The sequence below is a fragment of the Chelonoidis abingdonii genome, chromosome 21 (assembly GCF_003597395.2).
Source record: "Chelonoidis abingdonii isolate Lonesome George chromosome 21, CheloAbing_2.0, whole genome shotgun sequence".
Taxonomy (NCBI): Eukaryota; Metazoa; Chordata; order Testudines; family Testudinidae; genus Chelonoidis; species Chelonoidis abingdonii.
The window spans coordinates 12,587,745-12,614,145 of record NC_133789.1 but is presented as its reverse complement, the minus strand read 5'-3'; the positions used below and the strand labels follow the sequence as shown (position 1 = coordinate 12,614,145).

Below are 26,401 nucleotides of genomic sequence, written 5' to 3'. Positions count from 1 at the left end.
CAGTATTTTAAAATAGCCAGTAATGGAAAATCCTTCACAATTATAGGTGAATTATTTCAATAGTTAATTACCCTCATTGTTAATTACGCCTTATTTCCAATCTGAATTTGGCTAGCTTCAACTTCAAGCCATTGGATTGTGTTATTCCTTTCTTTGTTAGATTGAAGAGCCTGTGACAAAAGTTTTGTTCCACAGGTGGGTACTTATACATTGTGATCAAGTCATTCCTTAACCTTCTTGTTTTTAAGCTCAATAGGTGGGAGGGGCTGAATTGCTATAAGGCCTGCTTTCTAATCCTTTAATCATTCTCATGGCTCTTCTCTGAACCCTCTCTAGCTGGACTGTGGATACCAGAACTGTACACTGTATTCCAGTAGCAGTTTCACCTATGCAGTAGTGTAATCTCCCTACTCAATTTTACTGCTAATAAATGTCTAATCTGTCTATCTCTGGAGGCTAAGCTACTAAAAGACACATTGACCTTTGGCATCATATTATATGTTCTTCCATATGCCTGAAATAGCTGATCCGTGATGCTGCTAGCTGGTTCCATAAGCAAGCTAGGACTTTGGACACAGCTACTGTGAGCAACGTTGGAATTTAGGGATGTAAAATAGTGAACGATTACGTGGTAAGCATTAGTTTTACCAGTTAACCCAGCCTAACTGTTAATCCCCAGCCCATGGAACTCAGTATTCCAGATAATCTCTTCTTCCCCTAGATCCAGAGCATTCCCATGAAATCAACAGCTGAACGAGGACTAGATATACTGGTTCAATTCTACGATTGTTTAAGAACACTTTTCAGTGTCCATAAAGCCACAATCCACAACCAAGAAAGAAGGTCTTATTTGTTAAAAAAAAGACCTGGTTTAGAGAGGAAGGGAAGGAAGCAATGAAAAGAATACATAACAAATGGAAGATCGAGAATGTTGATAGTAACAAATATAAATCAAGACTGGATGTTTTTCTAAAACCTCTCCTCTAGGAACTATTTTGAGGCAGTTCTCTGGCCTGTGTTATACAGGAGGTCAGATGGTCACAATAGGACACTTTCTTCGATTCATAGATTCCAAGGCTGGAGGGGACCATTATGGTCATCTAGTCTCACCTCCTGTATAACACAGGCCAGAAAACATCCGGGCAGAGCAGCAGTTCTCTCCTTTGACAGCTAGAGGACAGGACAGCTTCTCCTGTTTTTGCCCTTTGTGACCCTCTGGCCTAATAGTCTGAGTCTTTCCAAAACCGGTCTTGCTGCTGGCAGAATTAGTGGTTCCCACCATACCACTCACATTGTTTGTTTTGGATGTGGTTCTTGACACATACAAGGTAACTGTATTGGCTCACTTTATGGAATATATAAAGTGAGTGGAATCTGAATGGGGTCTCATGTTACTCTGTTACAGGGATCGGCAACCTTTGGCCTGCCAGGGTAAGTCCCCTGGCAGGCCGGGCCGGTTTGTTTATCTGCCACGTCTGCAGGTTTGGCCAATCGCAGCTCCCACTGACCGTGGTTCACCGTCACAGACCAATGGGGGCTGCGGGGAGCAGCGCGGGCCAAGGAATGTGCTGGCCACCGCTTCCTGCAGGCCCCATTGGCCTGGGACAGCGAACCACATCCAGTGGGAGCTGCGATCAGCTGAACCTGCAGACATGGCAGATAAACAAACCGGCCCAGGCCGCATGCCAAAGGTTGCCGATTCCTGCTCTATTAACTTTGAGAAAATGTTCAGAAAAACCTTTGTCAGTTCAACTGGATTTTTACTCTGATCTTTACACCTTAAATACTGCAGTGGCAGGTACATATTGAGAGGGAACTTTGGCTTCTTGACACTTAAGGTCTTCTTTGTGCCCTCACATTCTTAGGAAATGCTGTATGGTGTTTGCATTAGAATATGGAAACCTGGTTCCCTTTCTGAAAGGTTACTAGTTCTGAATGTTACATTACACTATATGTTTAGCATTTCAAGTCTGCCACTTGTTTGTACTGAAAAAAAAAAATCTTTCCTGATTCAATAGCTGTTGATTGACTCTTATTCGCATTTTTTCCCTCTCTTCCTTTGATAGGCAAGTCCATGAGGTTCAATCTTACATGGGGCGTCTGGAGACCTCCGACAAGCAGTCAGTGCATTGTAAGTTAACAACTAAATCCGGCGACTCAAGTGTTGGTGTGATCTAATGGTCTTGGGTCGCGTTTCCTATTAGCATTTAAACTCAGATGTTTAGGATTCCATTAGCTGTTCTTTATGAAAGGAGTTCAGTCTTTGCCTCCTGGGAATGAAACAGTGGTCCACATCACAAAACTAAAATCTAGTTACCCAGTTCAGTTTTATGTTGGATTTAAATAAGGCCAAGGCTTTCCGAAGGGTGAGTCAGAAAAAGACACAGTCCCCATGTGGCCCTGCATCCCCATGTGGCCTCTGCCCTAGTCTGTCCCTCCCAGTAGCCCTTCTGAACTCCAGTCTGTGTGACACCCCCCGCCCCCCCAGCAACCCTGTGTGCCCCACTCTGTCTGGCCTCCCACCGGCAGGGCGCAGTGAGGAACACACAGCTGTTTGCTGTGGCTGGTGAGCTGGCTGCCCTCTCTTCTGGCACCACAGCACTCTCTGGTCGGCAGAAAGTGTAACTGCAACATCTCTGACAATGTTTTTTCTGTGGAGAGAAAAACATCTGCGGGGGAAATGAATTCTGTGCATGTGCAGTGGCACAGAATTCCCTCAGGAGATCATCCATACTGAGATCATCTCTACTGTCTTTTTAAAATATAGGTACAATGTTTGCTACCCTCCAATCCTCTACTATATTAGTACCTATTTTTGGTAGCAACTCAACCACATCGTACTAGGACTCCTTTAAAACACTTGGATGTACCTTCTGGGCCTGGTAATTTATTGCTTTTTAAATTACCAAATTTTTCCAGCCCTCTTGTTATTACATCTCAGTCTCTCATAGTACTTCATCTTTATTACCAGAAAAGATCCAGGCCCAGTGCATGTATCTCCCTAATGTGTGCTGGTAAGATTGATGCAAAGAAATAACTTAGTTTCTCAGTACTGTCTTACCTTCCTCAGTTAGTAAAGGTTGTATATGACACAGAGTAAAGAGCACAGAGTGATCTGAATCACCTGCTTAAATGGTCACAATCTATCACAATGCATTTGAACATAGCCAAACCCAAGGCTTTATACCTGGGAACAAAGAACGTAGGTTATACTTACTAGCTGAGAGACTGTCTTGGAAAGCAGACTCAGAGAAGATTTGGGGGTCATTAGACAATCATCTCAGCAGGAGCTCTCAGTGCAGTGCTACGGCAAAAAGTGCTGAGATGATCCTTGGATGTATTCAAAAGAGGAATATCAAGTAGAAATAGGAAAGTGATTCTACCCCTCTACACAGCTTTGGTAAAACCACTACTAGAATACTCTGTCCAGGTCTGGTGTCCATGTTGCAAGAAGGATGTGGAAATGTTGGAAAGTTCAGAGCACCCCCACAAAAGTGATCCAGATGCTGGAAAATGAGCCTTACAATGTGAGGTTTAAGGAACTCAACTTACTCAGTTTATCAAAAAGGAGGTTGAGAGACGACTTGATCACTGTGTTTAGGCACTGACACATGGACAAAAGCAATGACTTGGTGGTGCTTGGGGGAAGGGAGTTCAGCCTTGCAGGCAAAGGCAGAACAAGAAACAATGGCTGGAAGTTGAAAGTTAGACAAATTCAGCCTTGAACGAAGATGCAGTTTCCTAGCTGTGAGGAAGGTTAAACATTAGAACAGCTTACCAGTGGAGGTGGGGAACTCACCATCACTTGAAGTCCTTAAAATGAGATCAGATATCTTTCAAAAATATGTTTCAATCTATTTTATTGGAAAAATTCTACTGCTTGAAAGGGGGAGGGGGAGGGTTGGATGGTCCTGATGGTCCCTTCTGGCCTTGGAATCAGTAAATCTATTAATTCATTCCCTGCCTCCATGGGCTATGGAAGGAACAGGAAGCTCTGCATGGCCCTGAGCATCCTCAGAAGACTTGTAGCTCTCCCCGGTTTTATAGTATCCCATTGATTTTTGTAGTTCCAACAGGCTTCCATAACATCAGAGCCTTTATCTGCTGTGAGGCATTGCCTGCCTTTGGTTTTGAGCGGCTCTCATTTCTATAAAGAACATTTATAGCTCTTCTTGTTGCCCAGGTGCCTCTTTTTATTTATCTGTGACGTCAGCAGATTTCGGAAGTTTGTGTCCTTTTGCTGCCCCTGCTTTAGGTCAGTTTTGTTTTTTGTGTCCGACCCTTTATTAGATTCACAATTAACCCTATCCTAGACGGATGTCTGCCTAATATGTGTGCTCCTTGGCCCCTGTCAGCTTTCCTCTGGCTGCTAGTTTAAACCTCAGTCAACAGCTTCTTTATTTTGTGTGCCACCGTCTGCTTCCATTTTGATTAAAGGAGGGGCCCCATTCCTAAATCTATAGTCATCTCCTTTCCCCAGAAGCACCCTCAGTCTAGGAAATTGAAACCCCTTTTCTCTACATCATCGTCTCAGTCATGCATTGAGATTTGAAATTCCCTTTGCCTAGCTGAACCTGCATGTGAATTGGAAGCATTTCAGAGAGATCTACCACAGAAGCCCTGGACCTAAGCCTTCTCCCTAGTAGTCTCAATTTAAGGAATTAATTCAGGGAATTCCTATGTCCTGTGTTATACAAGAGGTCAGGCTAGATGATCACATAGGTCTCTTCTGGCCTTATAAGTTGTAAACTTAGCTGCCAAAAGCCTCTTCTCTTACATCTTGATGATGGAGGTGAATTTCCTGACTATTACACTGGTGTTACAGATTTAAAAAATAAATGTATATTTTTGGTGAGCGCGCACGAACATACAAACTTGTACTTGAGAACTTGTTCTCAGGAGAAGTTACGCAAATTCAGGTCCCTGTTTGCTTTCCAGAATTTAATCTGTTCCAAGTTTGTGGAGTAGGGGAAAATCCAGGGTTTGTTGCTGCTTTTTTAAATGATAGTAGTATCATCATTACACCAGTAATTTTATATAATTAAATTAGATTGTGGGGCCAGGATTTTTGTATTTGTAAAACAGTAAATACACTGCTCCATAAATCCAGTGAGGCATACAGCACACATGCTTGTGAACTTGAGGAATTCATAAGGGCAGTGCTGGTCTTTTGGCTGAAGAGCAGGTCTGGACGCTGAAAGATCTGGGTCTTATTCTCCACTCTCTCTGTATGCTCTTTGGCAGGTCTCCCTTTTCTGCTTTTGTAAAATTCGATATTAGGTTAACTAACCTATCTTGCAGGAGTGGTCTGAGTCTTTAAGATCCTTGGGTGGGAGGTGCCACAGAAGTGCACATTTTATTGAACAATTGACACAGGGTTCACTGAGCCAAACGTGCAGCCTCATTTTCTTTGCCTTAGCATGCTCTGTCTGTTTAATTTCGGCTGTTTTGAGGCTGTAGTATACAATGGACCAGATTTTTAAAGTTATCTAGATGTTGAACTCTGATTGTTTTCAGTGAGTTAGGGTTAGGGAGTTAGGCACCTAAATATCTTTCAAAATCTGGACTAATGTGTCTCCAGTTCCTTAAGAGACAGTGCATTGTATATTTAGTTTCTTCCAACAACTGGTTCCTCTTTTTTTCTTACAGTGGTAGAAAATGAGATTCAGGCAAGAATAGACAGGATATTCAGCAACTTGGAACGCCTGGAGATCCTGTCCAGCAAAGAACCTGCCAACAAACGGCAGAATGCCAAACTGTAAGTGTGCGCTTTCCTTTGCCTTCCATAGCGTCTTTCAATAGAGGATCTCAACTTTGCATTATTGAGCCTCCTTATCTCTGTCTTATAGTTATAGTGCCCATTATGCCTCTGGCGTTTAGGGCAGCAACGAAGCTCACCCACTTCTGTCTGTTTCTGGCAAGCCTTTCAATGGTTCACCAGCTGTGCCCCAGGTTTTTCAGCTCAGCTTCTACAGCTCTTCACCACATTATTTTAGGTGGCCTCATTTTCGCTTGCCTTCAGGTATCCATCTGATTGCTGTTCTGGTGATGGAATCAGTTTCCATCCAAAGCACATGGCCAATCCATCTCCAATGCCTTCTGGTATCAATGGTGCTCAGATCTACTTGGCTGCACTGTGTGAATGGTCTTGGTTTGAAATTATTCTGAGCCAAAAGATATGGAGGATTTTTCTGAGGCAGGTTGTATGGAACGAAGACAGTTTGGACATGTCGTATTTTGTCATTCTCCAATATTCCGCACTATAAAGTAATGTTGAAAGTATGTAGTTCTGATAAATCTTGAGTTTGGTTTTGGTGTTGTAATTTTGATCATTTCCAGACTGCATTTAAGCCCCTAAAGATGTTCCTGGCTTTATTGATTCTGTGTCTGATGTCCTGGCTTGTTCCACCATCCTGGCTGCTGCCGCCTGAGTATGTGAATGTTTCTACATGGAATCATAGATTATTAGGGTTGGAAAGGACCTCAAGAGATCATCTAGTCCAACCCCCTGCTCAAAGCAGGACCAATCCCCAGATGGCCTCATCAAGGATTGAACTCACACCCCTGGGTTTAGCAGGCCAGTGCTCAAACCTCTGAGCTATCCGTTCCCCCTGGGTGAGAACATGATCCGCTATCTGTACTAGTGATGGTATACGGTTGATTTTCAGTCCAATTTGCTGGCTGAATGTGTTGTCGGGTGGTTTTTTCTTGTATATGATGTTGATTAGGTGATTTTGCTGTGATTTGTGGTCTCTCAAGTTTTTAATTTGAAAGAGTAACTCTTGTTCTCAATTTTCTGCTCGTACAATGGTAATGAGAAGCGTATCTCATGTCTGATTCTAGTCAGAAAATTTATGTTCTATAAACCTTGCCTCACACTTCACTGCAGTGCTGCTCTTCAACCTCTAGGGAACTTTGAAAATCCTGACCTTAGGCAGAGGGCTTTAATAAAAGGCATTTTCAGAACCCTGTTCCATTTCACTAATGGTGAAATGATGCATCTGGAGTCATGGGCCAAGAAGTATTATATTACAAGAAAAACTGTTCAATTCCTACCTTCAAAAATCTATCTGAAATTAGGTTTTAACTGCTAGTCTGGAGGCAGTCTAGTCAAGGAGCATGCCTGAGGCAGTCAGGAGTCTACTTCTGATTTTGCCACTGACCATGTCTAAATCACTTCTCTGTTTTGCTGCACAACTGAGGCACCACAGGTATTATAATTCTTGGGTGTTGAGACTTCATTAATTGTTCTATAATGTTCTAGATAAGTACAAAATACTGTTTTTAACCCTGATCATAGTGAATTTTTAATATCCATTCATAAATTGAAGACCAAGAAAGGTTTCCTGGTTGCTTCCTTTTGCATTATAGTGGAGTATCTGCTCTGCTATAGTTAAGGTTGAGAACTCCTTTCTGTTTAAAGGTTGACTCTTAAGTGTTATAAAATCCACATACTTACTCATAATGCTCTGAAATTTGGTGTGCCTCACTGAGGAGCAGGGTAGGATTAGTGATCCAAATCTGAGGTGGTTTGAGCAAGAGGTTCCCAAGATATAGCTCCAGGACAAAATAGGATTTCTTAAGGCTGACATCATCTACTAACTTTTTTGCACAACCACAGGGATCACGCAGAGGTTCTGATCGGGGCTGAAATGGTCTCAGTTGGTTGACATTTACCCCAGCTAGTGTAAGGCACCCACTCCAACTTCGAGGGGGCAAAATTGAAAACTGCATTAAAAAGTTGTTGTCTAGATAGGTGCATTCCTAATGCTTGTTAGCCAGATGAATTATGCTGTGCATTTGCAGACAGAATACCCACAAGGTTTGCTAGCCAGCCAGGACTTAAAGGACCTGGGGTGTTCAAGGGGGCACGTTACAGCTGTTGAATCTTAGTAACATCCAAGCATAGTAATTTGAACTCAACCCTTGGCAGAAAGCTGAAAATGAAATGTAGCTACACATGTGCTGACCGGTGGGAGCGACAGCTGATGTGTGTGAAGCTGTGATTGTCCAGGTTTTCCCCTGGGGTGGAGAGGCAGGGGTTGGTGTGCTGGCACTGAGGCCATGTAGGATGCTGAGGGTGGGTGTAGGGAGGCGCAATGCTGCAGTTTGACACGACTGCAATGGCATTCGAGCCCAGGGTTGTTGAACCTGGAGATCCAGAAGAATCTGCAGCATCTGAGTTTGCTGATGGAGAAGCTCCATTATGTTCTAGTGCTTCTCTCTCTCCTTTTCCTGAGCCTTTCTTCTGCCTGGTCTTTCCTTCTCTGTACGGTCTGCCATATTCACCCTCCAGGCCCTCTGTCAAGATCTGATACAGCACCAGTTGGGAGGGTCTTGCAGAACATGTCCTCTCACCATCCTCCTTTTTTCTCCTTATCTAGGTCAGTCATTCCACTTGTATGAAGAGAGTTCTCTGGTTTTACATTGGACTTCTGCCCTCGCCTTGGCATGGGCTTCTATCTTTTTATTACAATTTGTCATTCTGCCAAGCACGAAATGCTATTCTCTTCTCATTAACGAATTGCTCAATTTCAACATCATTCTCATCAAACCAGTCCTGATGTTTTCTGGTTTGGTAGCCTATGGTTTCCTGACAGGCATTGATGATTACTGCTTTCAACTGGCTCCAGTGTTCCTCAATTTCTTGCAGAAACTCTGATGGGAGCTTTTCTTCTAAGACTGCTTGGAAGTGGTCATGCTTAATAGGATCCTTCAAATCTTGAATCTTCAACTTAGACGCCTGACCTGCTTATTTTGCAGCCTCCATTTAGGAACAATCTTAATTTTCATTGTGGATCGAATAAGGCTATGATCAGTCCAACAGTCATCAGCACTTGTCATTGCTCTTGTGAGAAGTACGTCACTATGATCTCGGGCACGAACTATAACGTAGTCAAGGAGATGCCAGTGCTTTGACCGTGGGCGTCACCAAGATGTTTTGAACTTTTCGTTTTGTCGGAAGAGAGTGTTCATAATAATAAGTTCATGTCAGCACACTTGGTCAGGAGCAGAATTCCATTTGCCAACTCCTTCTTTCCCGATTGTTCCCTTCCACAGGTCTGAGTCTCGTCCCATATGTCCATTGAAATCCCCCAGAAGGATGATCTTGTCTTCTGTAGGTCTCCGATAAAATGTTTTCCAACTGAGAATAAAAATCTTCCCTTGCATTCTCATCGGCATCCACTGTTGGTGCACAGGCGCTAACAATAATTGCCTGTTGATTTTTGGTGAGCTCAATCTGCATGTCATAAACCGCTCATTGATGCCAACTGGTACCTCGGAGAGGCATCTTACGACCTTGTGCTTTATAGCAAAGCCCACTTCATGCAATCAGGGTTCATCTATAGATTTTTCCCCTTCAGAAATAGGTGTATCCTCCTTTCTCGTCCCTCACCTGTCCTTCATCAGCTCTTCTTATTTCGGACAAAGCAGCAATATCAGTGTTAAACCGACTCAATTCACGAGCAATAATGGCTGTACGTCACTCTGTTTGAGTTGTCCATTGCTGGGGGAGGGATAGCTCAGTGGTTTTAGCATTGGCCTGCTAAACCCAGCGTTATGAGTTCAATCCTTGAGGGGGCTACTTAGAGGCCTGGGGCAAAATCAGTACTTGGTCCTGCTAGTGAAGGCAGGGTGCTGGACTCAATGACCTTTCAGGGTCCCTTCCAGTTCTGTGAGATAGGCATAACTCCATATATTATATTACATACATTCCAAGTTCCAAAGTTGAACAGTTTCTTACATTTTCGACTGCTGAGGTGGTGATCCTGCTGGATGTGGCTATCCAGCCAGGAAAAACAGAGGCAAGACTATTTTCAGGGTACCTTTTCTAACCCCCTTCCCATGTAAGGTGAGCAGGGTGGATCCGAAAAAGGACTGTTCAGTCATGGCTGCAGCTGCCGAGATGCTCAGCCCGTCTCAATCCTCAAGCACAATGACTGTATCACACCCACTGCCTGTGTGTTGGTCTGTAACTAGGAACTTCTGGATGTCACTGTCCTCTTCCCATCACCACTTGCTGATTGCACAAGTCAAGAGTCTGGGGGGCAATGTTATTTTTTCCAAAAACTGGAAGATGCCTGTGCGGGACTTCTTTTAAAGTGGGGAGACTGGTGCACAACAGTCACCACACTACCCTTGACAGATAGAGGACTTGAAACCAATGGCATGGACACCATGACAATTGGAGATTCTCTGTTTGCTGCAGCCTTCATCCACCTTCACAGCCGTTGTAACATTACACAACAGTATCACCTCCATTGTGCAGTTATCTTCTGTCTGCTCTGCTTTTAGGGTCTTCTTGGATCACACTTCATCTGGAACCTCATCCTTGACCGTTCTGCCATGAGTATCCCTAAGGGAGTACATGACTCCAGGCAGCATGGCTCTCAGGGTCATTGAGACATGCAAGCCTCTCCACCACTATAAAGTGGTGATCCATGGAGAGGGAACAACTCAAGAACAAGTGGTGGACTGAGAAAGCGCAAGAACTCCAACATCTCGTGGACATCCACAATACATGTGGTTTCTTTAGTGCCACCAAGGCTGTTTATGGGCCAATTTGCCATGGTATGAATCCTCTTTGCTCTAAGGATGGAACTACACTTCTGAAGGACAATGAAGTCATCAATTCTCACTGAAAAGAACATTTTGAAGATCTCCTTAACTGTAATTCTGTGGTTGCAGATGAAGTTCTTGAGCAAATCCCTCAACGACCATTTCTGGATGAGCTTGGAGACCTCGTAGTTTGTATGAGGTACACGATGCCATCAAGCAGATGAAGAACAACAAGGCAGCAGGTCTAGATGAAATCTTTAAAGACGGTGGACCAGAGCTAATTCGGCAGCTTTACCTGCTTATCCTTAAAATCTGGATAAAGGAGGAGATACCCTGTGAAATGAGGGATGCCCTGATTGTCACCCTTTTCAAGAAAGGAGATAAAGTGAATTGTGGGAATTATCGTGGTATCTCCCTCCTAGCCATTGCAGGAAAAGTTCTGGCGCGGATCCTTGCAACTTGCCTTCTGCCCCTGTCAGAAGAAATTTTACTGGAGTGACACATGGTTTCCAACCATGTCATGGAACTGTGGATATGATTTTCACAGCACAGCAGCTGCAAGAAAAGTGTTGGGAGCAAAACCAACCGCTATACATGGCTTTTATTGATCTAACTAAAGTCTTTGATTCAGTGAATCGCCATGCCTTCTGGACTGTACTCTCTACGATTGGATGTCCTGATAAATACATGAAAGCGACTGTTCTGAGCAGCACTGGCTCTCAGAGTGAACCTTTCAAAGTACAAACAGGAGTCAAACAGGGCTGTATCATCGCTCCAACCATGTTTGCAATTTTTATTGCTGACATTCTTTACCTAGTTGCTGGGAAGTTTACAGCTGGCGTTGAAATCATTTACAGAATGGACAGAAAGCTGTTCAGGCTTAGCAGGCTGAAAGCCAAGAGAGAGATCTCCACAACAGCTATTGTGGAACTTCAGTATGCTGATGACAACGCAATCTTTGCCCACTCTGAGAAAGATCTTCAGAGTGTCTTGAATGTGTTTGCCGATGCTTACGCATGTCTTGGTTTCACCCTTAATAGCAAGAAGATTAAAGTGCTCTATCAGCCCTTCCCAAATAAGGTATTACATGCCCCATCTATCAAAATCAGTGGAGTGGCACTGGAGAACGTTAGTCATTTCCTCTACCTTAGAAGTCATCTTTCATCCAAGGCAGATATCGATGCAGAAATTCATCATCACCTGAGCTATGCCAGTGTAGTTTTTTCTCGTTTATGGCACAGGGTTTTTGAAGATCACAACATTTGAACAGACACCAAGCTTCTTGTTTATCAAGCCGTTATTCTCCCAACACTCTTGTATGGGTGCGAAACTTGGACGACCTATAGGCACCACTTGAAAGTCCTTGAGAGGCACCATGAACTCTGCCTTCGTAAGAGTCTGAAGATCAAATGGGAAGACAGGCGCACCAATATTAGTGTCCTGGAAGAGGCAAAGACCACCAGGATCAAGGCAACGATCATCCGTCGGCAGTTCCGCTGGACTGGACACATTGTCCGGAGGCCAGACCATCACCTCCCAAAACAGGTCCTGTTCTCTCAGCTGAAAGAAGGGTACCGTAATGTGGGTGGACGACAGAAGCATTATAAGGACTTAGGGAAGGACAACCTAAAAAAGTGTAATTTTGACATTGACACTTGGGAGACACTTGCCCAGTATCGCTTAAAATGAAATGAAGTCCTACGTGATGATCCCCTGCATTTTGAACTTGCTCGCCAACAAGCTAAAGAGGACAAGAGGTGCAGGAGGAAGGAGAGTCTAGTTTCCAGTCATGGTCATCAGCCTCCTGCTGAGCCTGAAAACATCTGTTCTCATTGCAATAGAACTTGTGGTTCAAGGATTGACCTTATTAGCCACCTGAGGACCCATAACTCCCATGGAAGATGATCATACTCAGTAATGAGTGATTACCCATCATGAAGAAAGTCCTCTTCAAGGCTGCAGGATTTTCTTGCCATGCTGTATTAGGAGGAGAACATCACCAGACAGGTATGGCCTGTATACACAAAAGATATAGTCAGGATAGTAGGAATGGAAGATTCAGAAATCCCCCTCCCCCTTCACTTGCTCCCCAAAAGTATAAAACGAGACTAGAATATTGACACTTCTGCTTTGGACCCACTCTCAACTCAAGTTATGGTGAGTATGATCTGCCAGGGGTGTGGGAACAGAGGAGGAAATTGCTCGGTTGCATGAATGTAGAGCAATGGTACTGAATACTGGCACTATGTTCCACAGGCGCTGGTGATTTTAGCTGATATCTCACTCCTGAGAGTAACCAAGGTAGAGGCAGCACAGCTGCAGCTGGCATCTTGAAGCTGCCTAGGCTTGTATGCCGCTAGTTTGTTTATAGCAGTGGTGCCTGCCGAAGTTCTCGCCACCTGGCGTAGAAAGTGTCCTATTGCAGAAGAAGAAATAAGGTAGCCCTCCCTTGAAACCTTTTGGGAGAGGATTGTAGAGTACCTCCAGGGAAGTTTCATTGAGATCATAGAATTTCAGGGTTGGAAGGGACCTCAGGAGGTCATCTAGTCCAACCCCCTGCTCAAAGCAGGGCCAATCCCCAGACAGATTTTTGTCCCAGATCCCTAAATGGTCCCCTCAAGGATTGAACTCACAATCCTGGGTTTAGCAGGCCAATGCTCAAACCACTGAGCTATCCCTCCCCCTCTCAGGAGGATTCAAAGGGACATCCCTGTGTCCATAAACAAAGTGTTCTGCATGGCTCCCTGCTGCCGAACTCTGCAGGGGAATGAAAAGCAGTTAGCAATACTCCCTCTGTTTGTTGTACCGCTACCTCTGCTGGTGTGAGTAAATTAATGAAAAGTTGAAATCTGTGTCCTGCTAATTTGGGGGTGCCATCCCTGCAATGGAAATTTTATTTACAAACTTACCTGACGTTCCTTTCCCTGCATTGGGCTCGCCTGTGCTTGATTGGCTGGACTGCCATGGAGTCAAAAAAAGGTCCTGGCTCGCTCTCCAGCTGGGTCCCCTGGTTACCTGTCTCCCATACTCCTCTTCCTCGTCCACTTCCTTGCTGTTCGCAGCTGGGGCCTGTGACTTGAGCTCCTTGGAGATAGCCGTGGTGGTGTGTGGGGTCATGGTGGGGGTCTCTGCCAAGTATGGCATGCAGCATCTTGTAAAAGTGGCATGTCTGTGGCTCTGCACCCAATTGATTGTTGGCCTCCCGGTACACCCACATCTTGAATGCTGCTTGCAGATGTGGTTGCTCCGTCTCAAAAAAGATATATTGGAATTGGAAAAGGTTCAGAAAAGAGCATCAAAAATTATTAGAGATATGGAACAGTTTCGGTATGAGGAGAGATTAATAAGACTGGGACTTTTCAGCATGGAAAAGAGACAACTAAGGGGGGGGTAGGAGGGGTAGGATAGAGGTCTATAAACTCATGACTGGTATGGAGAAATTAAATAAGGAAGTGTTATTTACTCCTTTTCATAACACAAGAACTAGGAGTCACCAAATGAAATTAATGGGCAGCAGGTTTAAAACAAACCAAAGAAAGTTTTTCTTCACACAACACACAGTCAACCTGTGGAACTCTTTGCCAGAGGATGCTGTGAAGGCCAAGACTACAACAGGGTTAAAAAAAGAACTAGATAAATTCATGGAGGATAGTTCCATCAATGGCTATTAGCCAGGATGGGCAGGGATGGTGTCCCTAGCCTGTGTTTGCCACAAGCTGGGAATGGGCGATGGAGGATGGATTACTTGGTGATTGCCTATTCTGTTCATTCCCACTGGGGCACCTGGTATACTGGGCACTGTCGGAAGACAGGACACTGGGCTAGATGGACCTTTGGTCTGACCCAGTGTAGCCATTCTTATGGGTGTCAGTAGCAGGGCAGGGGGTGGTCTTGCTATTGAGATGGGAGATGAGTGTGGTCTGTAGTTTTCATGAAGGACAAGTGAAAGTATCATGTTAGATGGCGTCATGCACATAAAAATGAAGAGATTGTAAAAGGGTTGGAAGTGTAAAATTTAGCAGTGTGTAGAGCAGGTGTAGGCAGCTCCTGTTTAATACAGTACAAAGGCAGTGTCCAAGTATGTGTTAGGAGCATATTGAAGCATTGCTCAAAGAGGGCAGAGTGTAGGTTGTGTGGGTGTGTCATTTAAGCAGACTGTATTTCTTGGTTTTCACGTTTGCTGAATTTGATATTCTGGAATGGCATGAGACACAGCTGGGTAACTTTTACTCTGCATTAACAATGTTTTTTGTCAGTGAATTTTCCTTGGGGTTATTGTCTTTTTCTCATTGGTTCTTTCTAGCCGAGTTGACCAGCTGAAATATGATGTCCAGCACCTGCAGTCAGCACTGAGGAACTTCCAGCATCGTCGTTACAGTCGGGAGCAACAGGAGAAACAGCGAGAGGAGCTCCTGGCACGCACTTTCACTGCTAATGTAAATATCCCTTGTTTTACATCTGGGGGCAGCCAAACATTAAGCCTCCTTTATGTCAAGGTTTGGGGAGGAGATGGAGTGCAGGATACAGGATTAGACCATAAAGCAGGTGTGGGCAAACTACGAACCGCGGGCTGTTTTAATCCGGCCCCTGAGCTCCCACTGGGGAGCGGGGTATGGGGTTTGCCCCGCTCTGGCGCTTCAGCCAAGGAGCAGGGTCAGGGGCCATTTCATGCGGCTCCCAGAAGCAACAGCATGGTCCTGCTCTGGCACTCCAGCCAGGAAGCAAGGTCAGGGGCCATTCCATGCAGCTCCCAGAAGCAGTGGCATGGCCCCCCTCTGGCTCCTACACGTAAGGGCAGACGGGGGCTCTGTTCTGCACGCTGCCCCCACTACAAGCGTTGCCCTCGCAGCTCCCATTGCCCGGGAGCTGCAGGGGCAGTGCCTGCAGATGGGGCAGCGTGCAGAGCCGTCTGGCTGCACCTCCACATAGGTAGGAGCTGGAGACGGGACATGTTGCCCCTTCCGGGAGCCGCTTGAAGTAAGTGCCACCTGGAGCCTGCACCCCCGAGCCTTGCCCTGCACCCCAACCACGTGCCCCAGTCCTGATCCCCCCTCCCTCCCTCAAAACCCCTCGATCCCAGCCCGGAGCACCGTCCTGCACCCCAAACACCTCAGCCCCACCCTAGAGCCCACACCCCCAGCCAGGGCGCACGCACACATACTCTGTCTCTCTCTCCCTCCCTCCGCGCCCTGAACTCCTCATTTCTGAACCCATCCCAGAGCCCGCACTCCAACCCCAATTTTGTGAGCATTCATGGCCCACCATACCATTTTTATTCCCAGATGTGCCCTAGAGCCAAAAAGTTTGCCCACCCCTGCCATAAAGTGTCTGCTGCGAGATGACACAAATGTTTGTGAAGGTAGAAAAGGAAAACACTGGGTTTGGATATAGGGCAATATTTTAAAAGCAAAGCCAAAAGTGTTAAACGGCAAGCACAACAGAGAGAGAATTTCTCTAGAAGGAAGCACCCCTGTTGTTTTGTAGTGGGGATCACTGTTATCTAACTTGGCCTCTTGCTTAACATGAGCCATAGAGCTTTCCCATAATAATTCGTATTTGAACTAGAGCAAATAGTTTAGAAAATCATCCAGTCTTCATTTAAAAGTTTCCAATGATGGAGAACTCGCCATAAACCTTGGTAAATTGTTCCCATGGTTAATAACCCTCCCTGTTAAAAATGTACAGGTTATTTCCAGCTCAGGAATATGAGATCTTACGTTAGCACTCCACAACAACCACGCAGATAGGCTTCGAAATGTCCTTTAAGAACAGCATTTGAGTTGCACTGTGGTTGGAAAGTGGTATCATTTAACAGCATTTTACTCACCTCCGTGCCAGGGACTGCCAGTTATTTCTCATCTGTCTGGGGTCAAATTGTGCAGTTGCAAGAGCCTTTCTGTGTAGCTTTAATGCAGAAGCTTTTCTGATTCAAAGAAGAATAAGATGGAAACAGGCTTAAGTTTGACTCTGGGGACCCCTACCTCCCTCTGCCATAAGCGTAACTTTCTTGCAAGATAGCAGCGGCCCTTTAAAGTCTCAAATGCTGCATTTAAACGTTAAATACAGTTTAGTTCTTCGCTGCTACATGGGGAGACTCTACCACCATGTCAACACAGAGAAATTCTGCTCTGAGCAACATAGTTAGGTCAAACTTCCAGTTTTCTGCTCCTTCTAGCCCAGGGCCAGTAACTTTTTTCAGACAAATAAAATACAGTTGATTTTCTTGTCCTCATTCACTATTGAAAGGGAGGTCAAGCAAAACCTAGGCCAGCCGTTAAATTTTCATGACAGTTGTGCCAAGGCCAATGTAAATGCACCTCTCGAGGATTTAGCTTTTTGATTGACCACCCGAAAGTTATAGATGATTGTCGCATTGAAGAATGCCAGCGTGTAATGTAGTCTGTTTTTACAAGTGACAGTTTTGGGGGCTATGACTTCCATTGAGTTCCTCTGCAAATTCTTGTATCTTTACAATTGCATTTTCCCAATGCTGATTTTTCTCTCCCTGGTTTTGTGAAAAATCCACAGAAACAAAAACTGACAAAGAGTAACATAACATTATCTGTACAAAGGGCTGTCAGATGCAAAATGTAAACTGGAATGTGGAGAGGTCATTTTCCTCTAAACTTTTTCAGTTACATGTTCAGTGAGACTTTTAACACATTTTAAAAAAGAAAATTCAAGGTGTCACTTTTAAAGCTCTGGCCTGTCTCTTTAATTCACAAATAGACACAATTTTTGCTTCAGCTGCTGCCATAGCACTTACCCTTTGGGACTCTAAGGTCCCTGAAAATTTGATAGCTTATGATCTATATAATTCTGCATTTTTCTGTTACCCATAGTATCTTATGCAGTTGTGTTAAGCAAAAATGTGTGAGATAAGTACACATACACCTCTACCCCGATATAACGCAACCCAATATAACACGAATTTGGATACAACGTGGTAAAGCAGTGCTCTGGGTGGGCAGGGCTGCACACTCTGGCGAATCAAAGCGAGTTCGATATAACGCGGTTTCACCTATAACGCGGTAAGATTTTTTGGCTCCTGGGGACAGCGTTATATAGGGGTAGAGGTGTATATAACCAAACTGAATCAAGCTCTTTAGGATGGAAAATGGTACTATTGAAAACTATAATATTGTTTGGGACCTTTTGTTTGATTCACAGATATTTAAATTTCATCTTTAGGTTAAAGCTTCTACTGCGCCATCCTGTAGAAATAACATGATTTTATAGTATTAGCAGTATGCTGTTGTCCTAATGAAAGAAGAAAAAATTAGGCTTATGCCCTCTTCTTGGTGATTTGTGATGTATAAAGGTGGCCTGAAAAATTTCTTGCATTGGAAATTGAGGTCATTTTGCTCTGAAGCATTATGGACTCATGGAATAATGACAGTCCATGGGACTGATCGCTGAGCGATTTGCAGTTGGACTCTTTCTTCAAAGCCATGAACACTTCATTGAAGTCCAGTGTCTAATAAAACCTTGGTATAAGGGATGCCTTTGCTACCAACGGCCCTGCTTTTCAAATATTCTGAACTCCCAAATTCCCTCTCCATTGACTGAAGGGAACCTCAGTTGAAATTAAACCCCCTTTTTCTGGATATTGGGGTTTTTTTATAGCCAGAAGAAAGGTGTGGTCAGATGATAAACATGTTTAAAGCACCCTCAGCACCATATCAATGTATCACTGTGATAATCATCAGAATCCGCTCTGGACAAGTGCGATGCCACAAGCCTACACAGTAAAGCCATGTGGCATTCTCAGGGGTCCATGTTATTATTTAATTCTCACGTTACACTTCCCATTAGAGTAAAAAGGGGTAATGCTGTTGCCATTCAGAGTACAAGGAAGCAGCTGAAACAGTCTTCCCTTACCCACTTTTTACTGTGCCTAGAGTGACCAGATGTCCTGATTTTATAGGGACAGTCCCGATTTTTGGGTCTTTTTCTTATATAGGCTCCTGTTACCACCCCCCATCCCGATTTTTCACACTTGCTGTCTGGTCACCCTAACTGTGCCACAAGGGATACTGTTTATAAAACAGGATGGGAGTGCATGATCTCTATCATGGCTCACTGCCTATTGCCTGGCTTGTTTTTAATCTGCCCTATGTCCAGAGAAGATAGGATTCATAGATTTTTTTTTTTTAAATGTATTTTTTAAGGGTCAGAAGGAACTGTTGTGATCACCTACTCTGACCTTTCCCACCACAGGCCCTAGAATTTCACCAAGATATTCTTGTGTCAAGCCCAGAACTTTCTGGTTGGATGTTTCTTGCTGAAAGAGATGTTCTAGCTCAGACTTAGTTGATGAGTCCTAGAGCGGTGTGTTCCAATGGTTAATTATTGTTGCTGTTAAAAAATTGTGCTTTTGTTCTAGACCAGGGGTAGACAAACCTTTTGGCCCAAGGACCACATCTGGGTTCAGAAAGTGTATGGCGGACCATGAATGCTCATGAAATTGAGGTTGGGGTGTGGGAAGGAAGTGAGGGCTCCGGCTGGGGGTACAGGCTCTGGAGTGGGGCCAAAAATGAGGAATTCAGAGTGCAGTAGGGGGATTGGGGGTGGTGAGGGCTCCGGCTGGGGGTGGGCTCGGGATGAGGGGTTTGGGGTGTGTAGGAGGGTGCTGTGGGCTGGGACTGTGGGATTTGGAGGGCAGGAGGGGGATCAGGCCTGGGGTGGGGTATGGGGGTTGTCTCGGGTGCAGGCTCCAGGCAGTGCTTACCTCAAGCAGCTCGCAGAGGCAGCAGCACGTTCCCCCTCCAGCTCCTACACGGAGGTGAGGCCAGGCAGCTTTGCTATGCACTGCCCTGTCTACAGGCGCCACCCCTGCAGCTCCCACTGGCTGTGGTTCCTGGGAAATGGGAGCTGCAGGGGTGGTGCTTGAGGCGAGGCAGTGTGCGAAGCCGCTCTGAGCAGTCCCTGACCCTGCTCCCCGGCTGAAGCACCGGAGCAGGGCAAGCCCCAGACTCGGCTCTCCAGCAGGAACTCAAGGGCCAGATTAAAATGGCTAATAGGCCAGATGCAGCCTGCGGGCCATAGTTTGTCCACCCTTGTTCTAGACGGAATGTCAGCTTCAGTTTTCAGCCATTACATCTTATGCCTTTGTTTTTTTTTAAAGAGCCCTCTGCTGTCAGAAATCTTCCCCCTGTGGATACTTACAGACCATGATAAAGTGACTCCCTTGTACATCCTCTTTCTGCTCTTAGTGGTAAATTCAGTGCTCCTTATTGTAGTGCCTACTCTACATGGCCTTAAAGTGGAGGTTTCAAAAGCATCCGCTTTAGTCTGGTTCTGCTCCCTTTTGGTCAGAGAGCAGAGTTAGACCAACTCTGATCTCTTTGGACAACGCTTCCCTCAAGCATTGTCAGCTTAGGCTCATCTGAACCAGTTTCCTAGTGTTGATGCCATCGTATTTGTATAGTTCATTCTCTTCAAAACAAAACAACTTCCCCCAAGATTTCCCCCCACACCCTGCTCATTTTTTGTCTGTCTATTCTGGTTCAAACAGTTGCCTAGGGGATTGGGGAGAGGGAGCGTGACTCAGCAAGCTGGAGAGGTAACCAAGAAACTGCATTTCCCCACAGGACTCTGACACCACCATACCGATCGACGAAACATTACAGTTTAATGAATCCCTCCAGAATGCCCATCGTGGCATGGATGATCTTATTGGCAGTGGGACCAGCATCCTGAATGGGCTGAGGGACCAGAGAATGACACTAAAGGTGGGGCATCCCTTTTACCAAAAAGACCCCAAGTTTCTTCATTTATGGTGACCAGGCCTAATAGACACCCCTTGGTTTGTTTAAACCCAGCACTTCAGGTTCAGAGTGTGGGGCAACAGCAGTCCTGCACTTCAACTAACCTGCAAGTTCAAATCCTTGAAATTTGTTTTAGGCGGTAACAGACAATAACTTGAAACAACTTTTTGAGCTAGGATGCCTTAGCAGGATAGGACACTAGGAATCAGGCCCCTGGGTGCTATTCTGAAGCTGTGCTATTGACTCACTATGGGGCTTTGATCAAGTCACTTTCTCTTTCTATCTTGTCTACCCATTTGTAAAATGGGGGAAATAATGCATACCTTATAGATAGATTCTGAGACTAAGGCCTTGTCTACACCAGAAAAGGTTTGATGCTATAGCTACAGCAGTAAACCCTTCTAGTATGGATGCAGTTTATTTGCCCATGTAGCTTTTATACCAGTTCCCTGAGACATAAGCTATATCAGCAAAAGCACTTTTATGCCAATACACCTCTACCTCGATATAACGCGACCCGATATAACACGAATTCGGATATAATGCAGTAAAGCAGTGCTCCGGGGAGGCGGGGCTGCGCACTCCAGCGGATCAAAGCAAATTCGATATAACACGGTTTCACCTATAACACGGAAAGACTTTTTGGCATCCGAGGACAGCGTTATATCAGGGTAGAGGTGCATAAGTGCGTCTACGTTATAACTTATTCTGGCATAGCTATGTTTGGTGGTTTGAAAAACAAAAACCAAAAAAACCACCCCCCCTCAATCAACATAGCTAATCTGGTATATGTTTTAAGTGTAGACCAGGCCTTAATGTCTGGAAAGATCTTTCAGCTACTTATATTAAGGTTTCTGAAAAGTAATTGTCTTTTTTTTTTTTTTTTTTTAGTTATCTGATAAAGATGCTGTCTCAAAGAGCCAGCACATGTAAACAGTCTAGTCCTGTCTGAATTTCTGTATTGAAAGGGGCCATATCTCTTGATGTCCCTTGATCAGTAGGGCATTTTGCTCTTATTTTAAAGATTGTTTCAGGCTCTGTTCAAATGTGACAGCAGCTCAAAGATACAGAATTAACTCTTTCATGGGACATGAGAGAGAATGGGTTACCTAGGGAGGTGGTAGAATCTCCTTCCTTAGAGTTTTTTAAGGTCAGGCTTGACAGAGCCCTGGCTGGGATGATTTAGTTGGGAATTGATCCTGCTTTGAGCAGGGGGTTGGACTAGATGACCCCGAGGTCCCTTCCAATCATGATATTCTATGATTCTATGAATGACCAGAGGAACCTGGGCTAGTGCAGAGCGGGGGACGCTCAAATGTCATTTGAATCCAGAAGGCATCAACATGGATTAACTCAGCATTTCGGGGTTAACAATTTAAGCTTTTACACTTATAAATTTGTTATATTGTGGCAGCTTTCAAAAGTCCCAGCTGAATGTGGGGAGAATTGCTTAATTGCCTTCTTAAATGTTTTGAGATTGCTTCCTTTTGGGCGACTGTGGGCCTCAGGCTGTCTATTGAATTACCATTCATCTGTACATCACTGAGTTACATCCAGCCCAGGTCAGTAAGAACCTAAAATTGTTACCATCTCATGGCTGTGCAGTGCTCATGGTCTGTCTGATTTCCAGGAAACAAGTGTTCACATCACCAAAAACACCATCAGACTTTGTCATGAATTGTCCCTCTTGCTGGCATTCTGCTCAGATAAACCAAGAACTAGAGTAATCAGACAGCAAATGTGAAAAATCGAGACAGGTGGGGGGTAATAGGAACCTATATAAGTAAAAGACCCAAAAATCGGGATTGTCCCTATAATCTGGTCACCCTACCAAGAACTGAATGAGCCATGGCGATATAGCTTTCTCACCCTGAGAGACATGCTCTCTCCAGGACTGAGGCATATTGACACACAAACATGTTGGGAAGGCTCACGTTGGTGCTAGCTATACTAGGCTTTTTCTCTGGCACATGAAAGAACTCAAAGGGTATCGGTACTAAACTTTTTTATTAGTCCTGAATTCTTGCACTCTCACCTGTAAATAAGACTGGTTTCGCGGCCAAACCTTGAACGTTCCCATTCTGGTTTTGAAGGAGTCTAGCCATCATGTGCTTACCAGCTGAGGATGTGCCACATCTCAAATTTGCAAAGGGTGAAAGTGCTTGGGAGCGGTTTAAAGTAACTCCTCACTTAACGTTGTAGTTATGTTCCTGAAAAATACAACTTTAAGCAAAATGATGTTAAACGAATCCAATTTCCCCATAAGAATTAATGTAAATGAGGGGGTTAGGTTCCAGGGAAATTTCTGTTCACCAGACAAAAGACTCATATATACACATTCTCTGGCCTTGTCTACACTTACAGTTTTGCAGCGCTGGCCATTACAGCTGTGGTCGTACAGCTGTGTACGGCCAGCGCTGCAGTGTGTCCACACTGACAGCGACCAGCGCTGCAGTGTGTCCACACTTGCACCAGTTGCAGCGCTGTTGTGAGAGGTGCATTGTGGGCAGCTATCCCACAGAGCACCTCGTCCCAATTTGCTGCTGGGGGTTGTGGGAAGGGGACGGAAGGATGCGGGTCATTCCGCTTCCTGTTCCAACGACCCGTGGTGCATCGCTTCCCTTTTCAGCCGTTTGGTGCCATTGTGATTCTGCAGCGTGTGATTTCAGTAAGAAATGGAGCCCGAGCTGCTTAGGATGTTGCTGATGAATGTTGCCAGCACATCCCGTCTGGCAGTTGATCTATTCCTTATGCTCCAAAGTGACAGTGAGAGCTCAGATGATGAAATAGATGCTGCTGACGCTGCTGACACTAAATTGCTTGTCGCAGTAACGGACGTGCTCTGCAGCGTGGAACGCCACCTTTGGGCTCGGGAAACAAGTACTGAGTGGTGGGATCACATCGTCCTGCAAGTCTGGGATGACGATCAGTGGCTGCAGAACTTAGGATGCAAAAAGCCACTTCATGGACTGTGTGCTGAGCTCGCCCCCAACCCTGCAGCAAAGAGCGAGATGAACTGCGCCTGTCAGTGAGAAGGGTGGCTATTGCAGTCTGGAAGCTGGCAACTCCAGACAGCTACGATCGGTCGCAAACCAGTTTGGATGGAAAGTCAACCGTTGAATAGTGTGATGCAAGTTTGCGGCCATTAATCGCATCCTGTTCAGACGAACCGTGACTCTGGGGAATGTGCCGGACATTGTGGATGGCTTTGCCAAATGGGTTCCCAACGTGGAGGGCAATAGATGGACGCATATTCCTATTCTGGCACCACCCCACCTGACATCCGATACATTAATCGGAAGGGTATTTCTCAATGTTCTCCAGGCGCTTGTGGATCACCGTGGCGTTCATGACATTTACACAGGATGCCTGGAAAGTGCATGATGCACGCATCTTTCGGAACAGTGGCCTGTTCAGGAAGCTGCAGGCAGGGACTTTTTCCAAGACGTAAGATCACAGTGGGGATGTCGAAATGCCATTGTGATCCTTGGAGACCCCGCTTTACCCGTAATGCCTTGGCTCATAAACCGTATACAGGGAAGCTTGACATGAGCAAGGACGGTTCAATACAGGCTGAGCCGGTGCAGAATGACCGTGGAGCATGCTTTGGCCGTTTAAAGGGGATGAGAGAAGTTCTACGGGAAGCTGGACGTGGGGAAGCAGCATCCCAGCGATTATAAACCGCGTGCTGTATCTCCATAATATTTGTGAGGGAAGGTGAAACCTTCATTGGCGAATGGACCTCCGAGGTTCAACGCCTGGAGGCTGAATTTGAACAGCCAGAGAGCAGGGCGACTAGAGAGGCCAGCACAGCTTCAAGGATAAGGGATGTCTTAAAGGAGCACTTTGAGGCTGAAAGCCAACAGTAATGTTGGTGCCTTCCACTGCAGTTAAGACATTGCTCCAGCAGTTACCTGCAGTGGTTCATTGATTGCAGTTCTATTTTTACTTGTATACATGTACAGTTTCTGTAATAATAAACGTGAATCAAAAGACAAGAAATCCTTTATAAAATACAGTCTACCAGAAACAAGAGGGGGACGGATTATTCCCTCCTTGTTCTAGGGCAGTTCTTGGATGCAGTGGTGGATGCTGTATGCACTTTTTATTATTACATTTTAACAAACTTATAGCCCATTTGGTTTGTTTTCAAATAACTTAATTTTCTTTCTTTTTCCATCAGTTACTAGTTTGTTCTCTTCTATAAGATGGAGGAGTCAGGAGACTGATCCGCTCAATGGTGTAAATTTAGTGTATGTGACTAGTGTATGTGGGTCTGAATATAAACATAGTTTGAACACTACCATTTATTATTTCTAAGGAACAGAGCCTCTGAAATGAGACTCTGTAGGTTGTTTTCTGTTCTGATTTATAGATTCTGCTTCTATTCCCAGATTGATTTCAAGGCTATAATTCTATCAGATTTTCTACTGATGTCAAAACACCACCCTGCAGGTAGTGTGTTATAACTACATCACAAGAGAACTAAATTACAGCCCTGCTATCCGATACTGCTATGTCCTTTGTTTATACTCTGCTTTCTTCTGTATATACTGTACTTCAGTTTCATGGAAAAACAATGAACTCCAAAATCTATCAGGTAGCTGATATCTGTTTTGTCTTCTTCAACCCTGTGTAACAGTAAAAGGCCAAAGTCTGAACTGAATACATACATGCAGCTTCTTAAAGCCCCGCTCTCCCGGCCGAGCTCCAGCAAGCACGTCTCCCGCGCGGAGCGCGGCAAACCCCGCAACGCCGCTCTCCGCCGGCGAGCTCCAGAAAGCCCGCTCTCCACGGCCGGACGCGGCAAACCCCGCAAGCGCCGTCTCCGGCCGGAGCTCAGAAAGCCCCCTCTCGCCGGGAGCGCGGCAACCCGCAAGCCCCGCTCTCCCGGCCGGAGCTCCAGCAAGCCCCGCTCCCGGCCGGAGCGCGGCAAACTGCAAGCCCCGCTCTCCCGGCCGAGCTCCAGCAAGCCCCGCTCTCCCGGCCGGAGCTCAGCAGCCCCCCTCTCCCAGCGCGGAGCGCGCAAGCCCGTCCTCCCGGCCAGAGCGCGGCAACCCGCTTCCGCGCCGGAGAGCCAGCAGCGCCGCTCTCCGCCGCGGAGCGCGGCAAACCGCAAGCCGCCGCTCTCCCGTCGGAGCGCGGCAAACCCGCAAGCGCGCTTCCGGCCGGATGCAGAAGCCCACTCTCCCGTCGAGCGCGGCAAACCCCGCAAGCGCGCCTCCGGCCGGAGTGCAGAAAGCCCCGCTCTCGCCGGCCTGGAGCGCGGCAGCCCCGCAAGCCGTTCCGGCGGAGCTCGGGCAAGCCCGCTCTCCCGGCTGGAGTGGCAAGCCCGCTCTTCCTCCTCTCCAGGCTCTAAGCCAGGCAGTGGAGGCTAAGCACGTGAGAGAGGCTGAAAAGGAATGCTGGATAATCCTATACTTGGAGGCCAATAAAAACGCTGGTGAGTGTCCACACCTGATGACCAGCGCTGCTCACCAACGCCTGGTCTCGCTACACCGGAAGCAGACCCAGGTGTACAGCCAGCGCTGCAAACAGGGAGTTGCAGCGCTGGCTGAGCTTTTAAGTGTAGACACCTGCTAAGTTGCAGCGCTGTAACCCCCTCACCAGCGCTGCAACTTGCAAGTGTAGACAAGGCCTCTCTCTCTCTCAAGTTTTAAACAAACAATAGAATACTGGTACATAGTGATGATGATTGCGAAGCTTGATTCAGGTGGAGGCATCAGAGGGTGGGATATTTCCCTTACTGCTAAACGATGAACTGGCAATTGGCTGAGCCCTCAAGGGTTAATTCTCTCACAATGCAAGGCAGCAGGAATGGAGGGAGATATGCGCATTTCCCTTAAATACACTGCCTTGTTAATTAGATCAGCTTGCTGAGACCACAGCTGCTGTCCCTCCATCCTGAGCCTTGCTCTATGGAAGATGGGGTAAGTGGGGTGCAGGAGCAGGGGGGAGGTGGACACCCTGACATTAGCCCCTCTCTTCCTTCCCTCTCCCCCACAGCACAGCAAACAGAAGTTTTGGGGAGCAGCCCCAAGGCAGAGGGCAGGAGCAGCACATAGCAGTGG

General features: G+C 45.8%; 1 protein-coding gene across 2 annotated transcripts in view; it reads left to right on the top strand.

Moving 5' to 3' along the window:
* GOSR2 (golgi SNAP receptor complex member 2) overlaps positions 1-26,401 on the top strand; it is a 32,918-nt gene that overhangs the window by 4,097 nt on the left and 2,420 nt on the right. Inside the window, exons 2-5 of one of the 2 annotated variants that reach the window (XM_032806578.2) lie at positions 2,067-2,131; positions 5,650-5,758; positions 14,864-14,996; positions 20,154-20,294. In XM_032806578.2, the coding sequence (XP_032662469.1) occupies positions 2,067-2,131; positions 5,650-5,758; positions 14,864-14,996; positions 20,154-20,294 (448 nt within the window). The remainder of the gene's footprint in view (positions 1-2,066; positions 2,132-5,649; positions 5,759-14,863; positions 14,997-20,153; positions 20,295-26,401) is intronic. The other variant, XM_075059565.1, reaches the window with a different exon arrangement.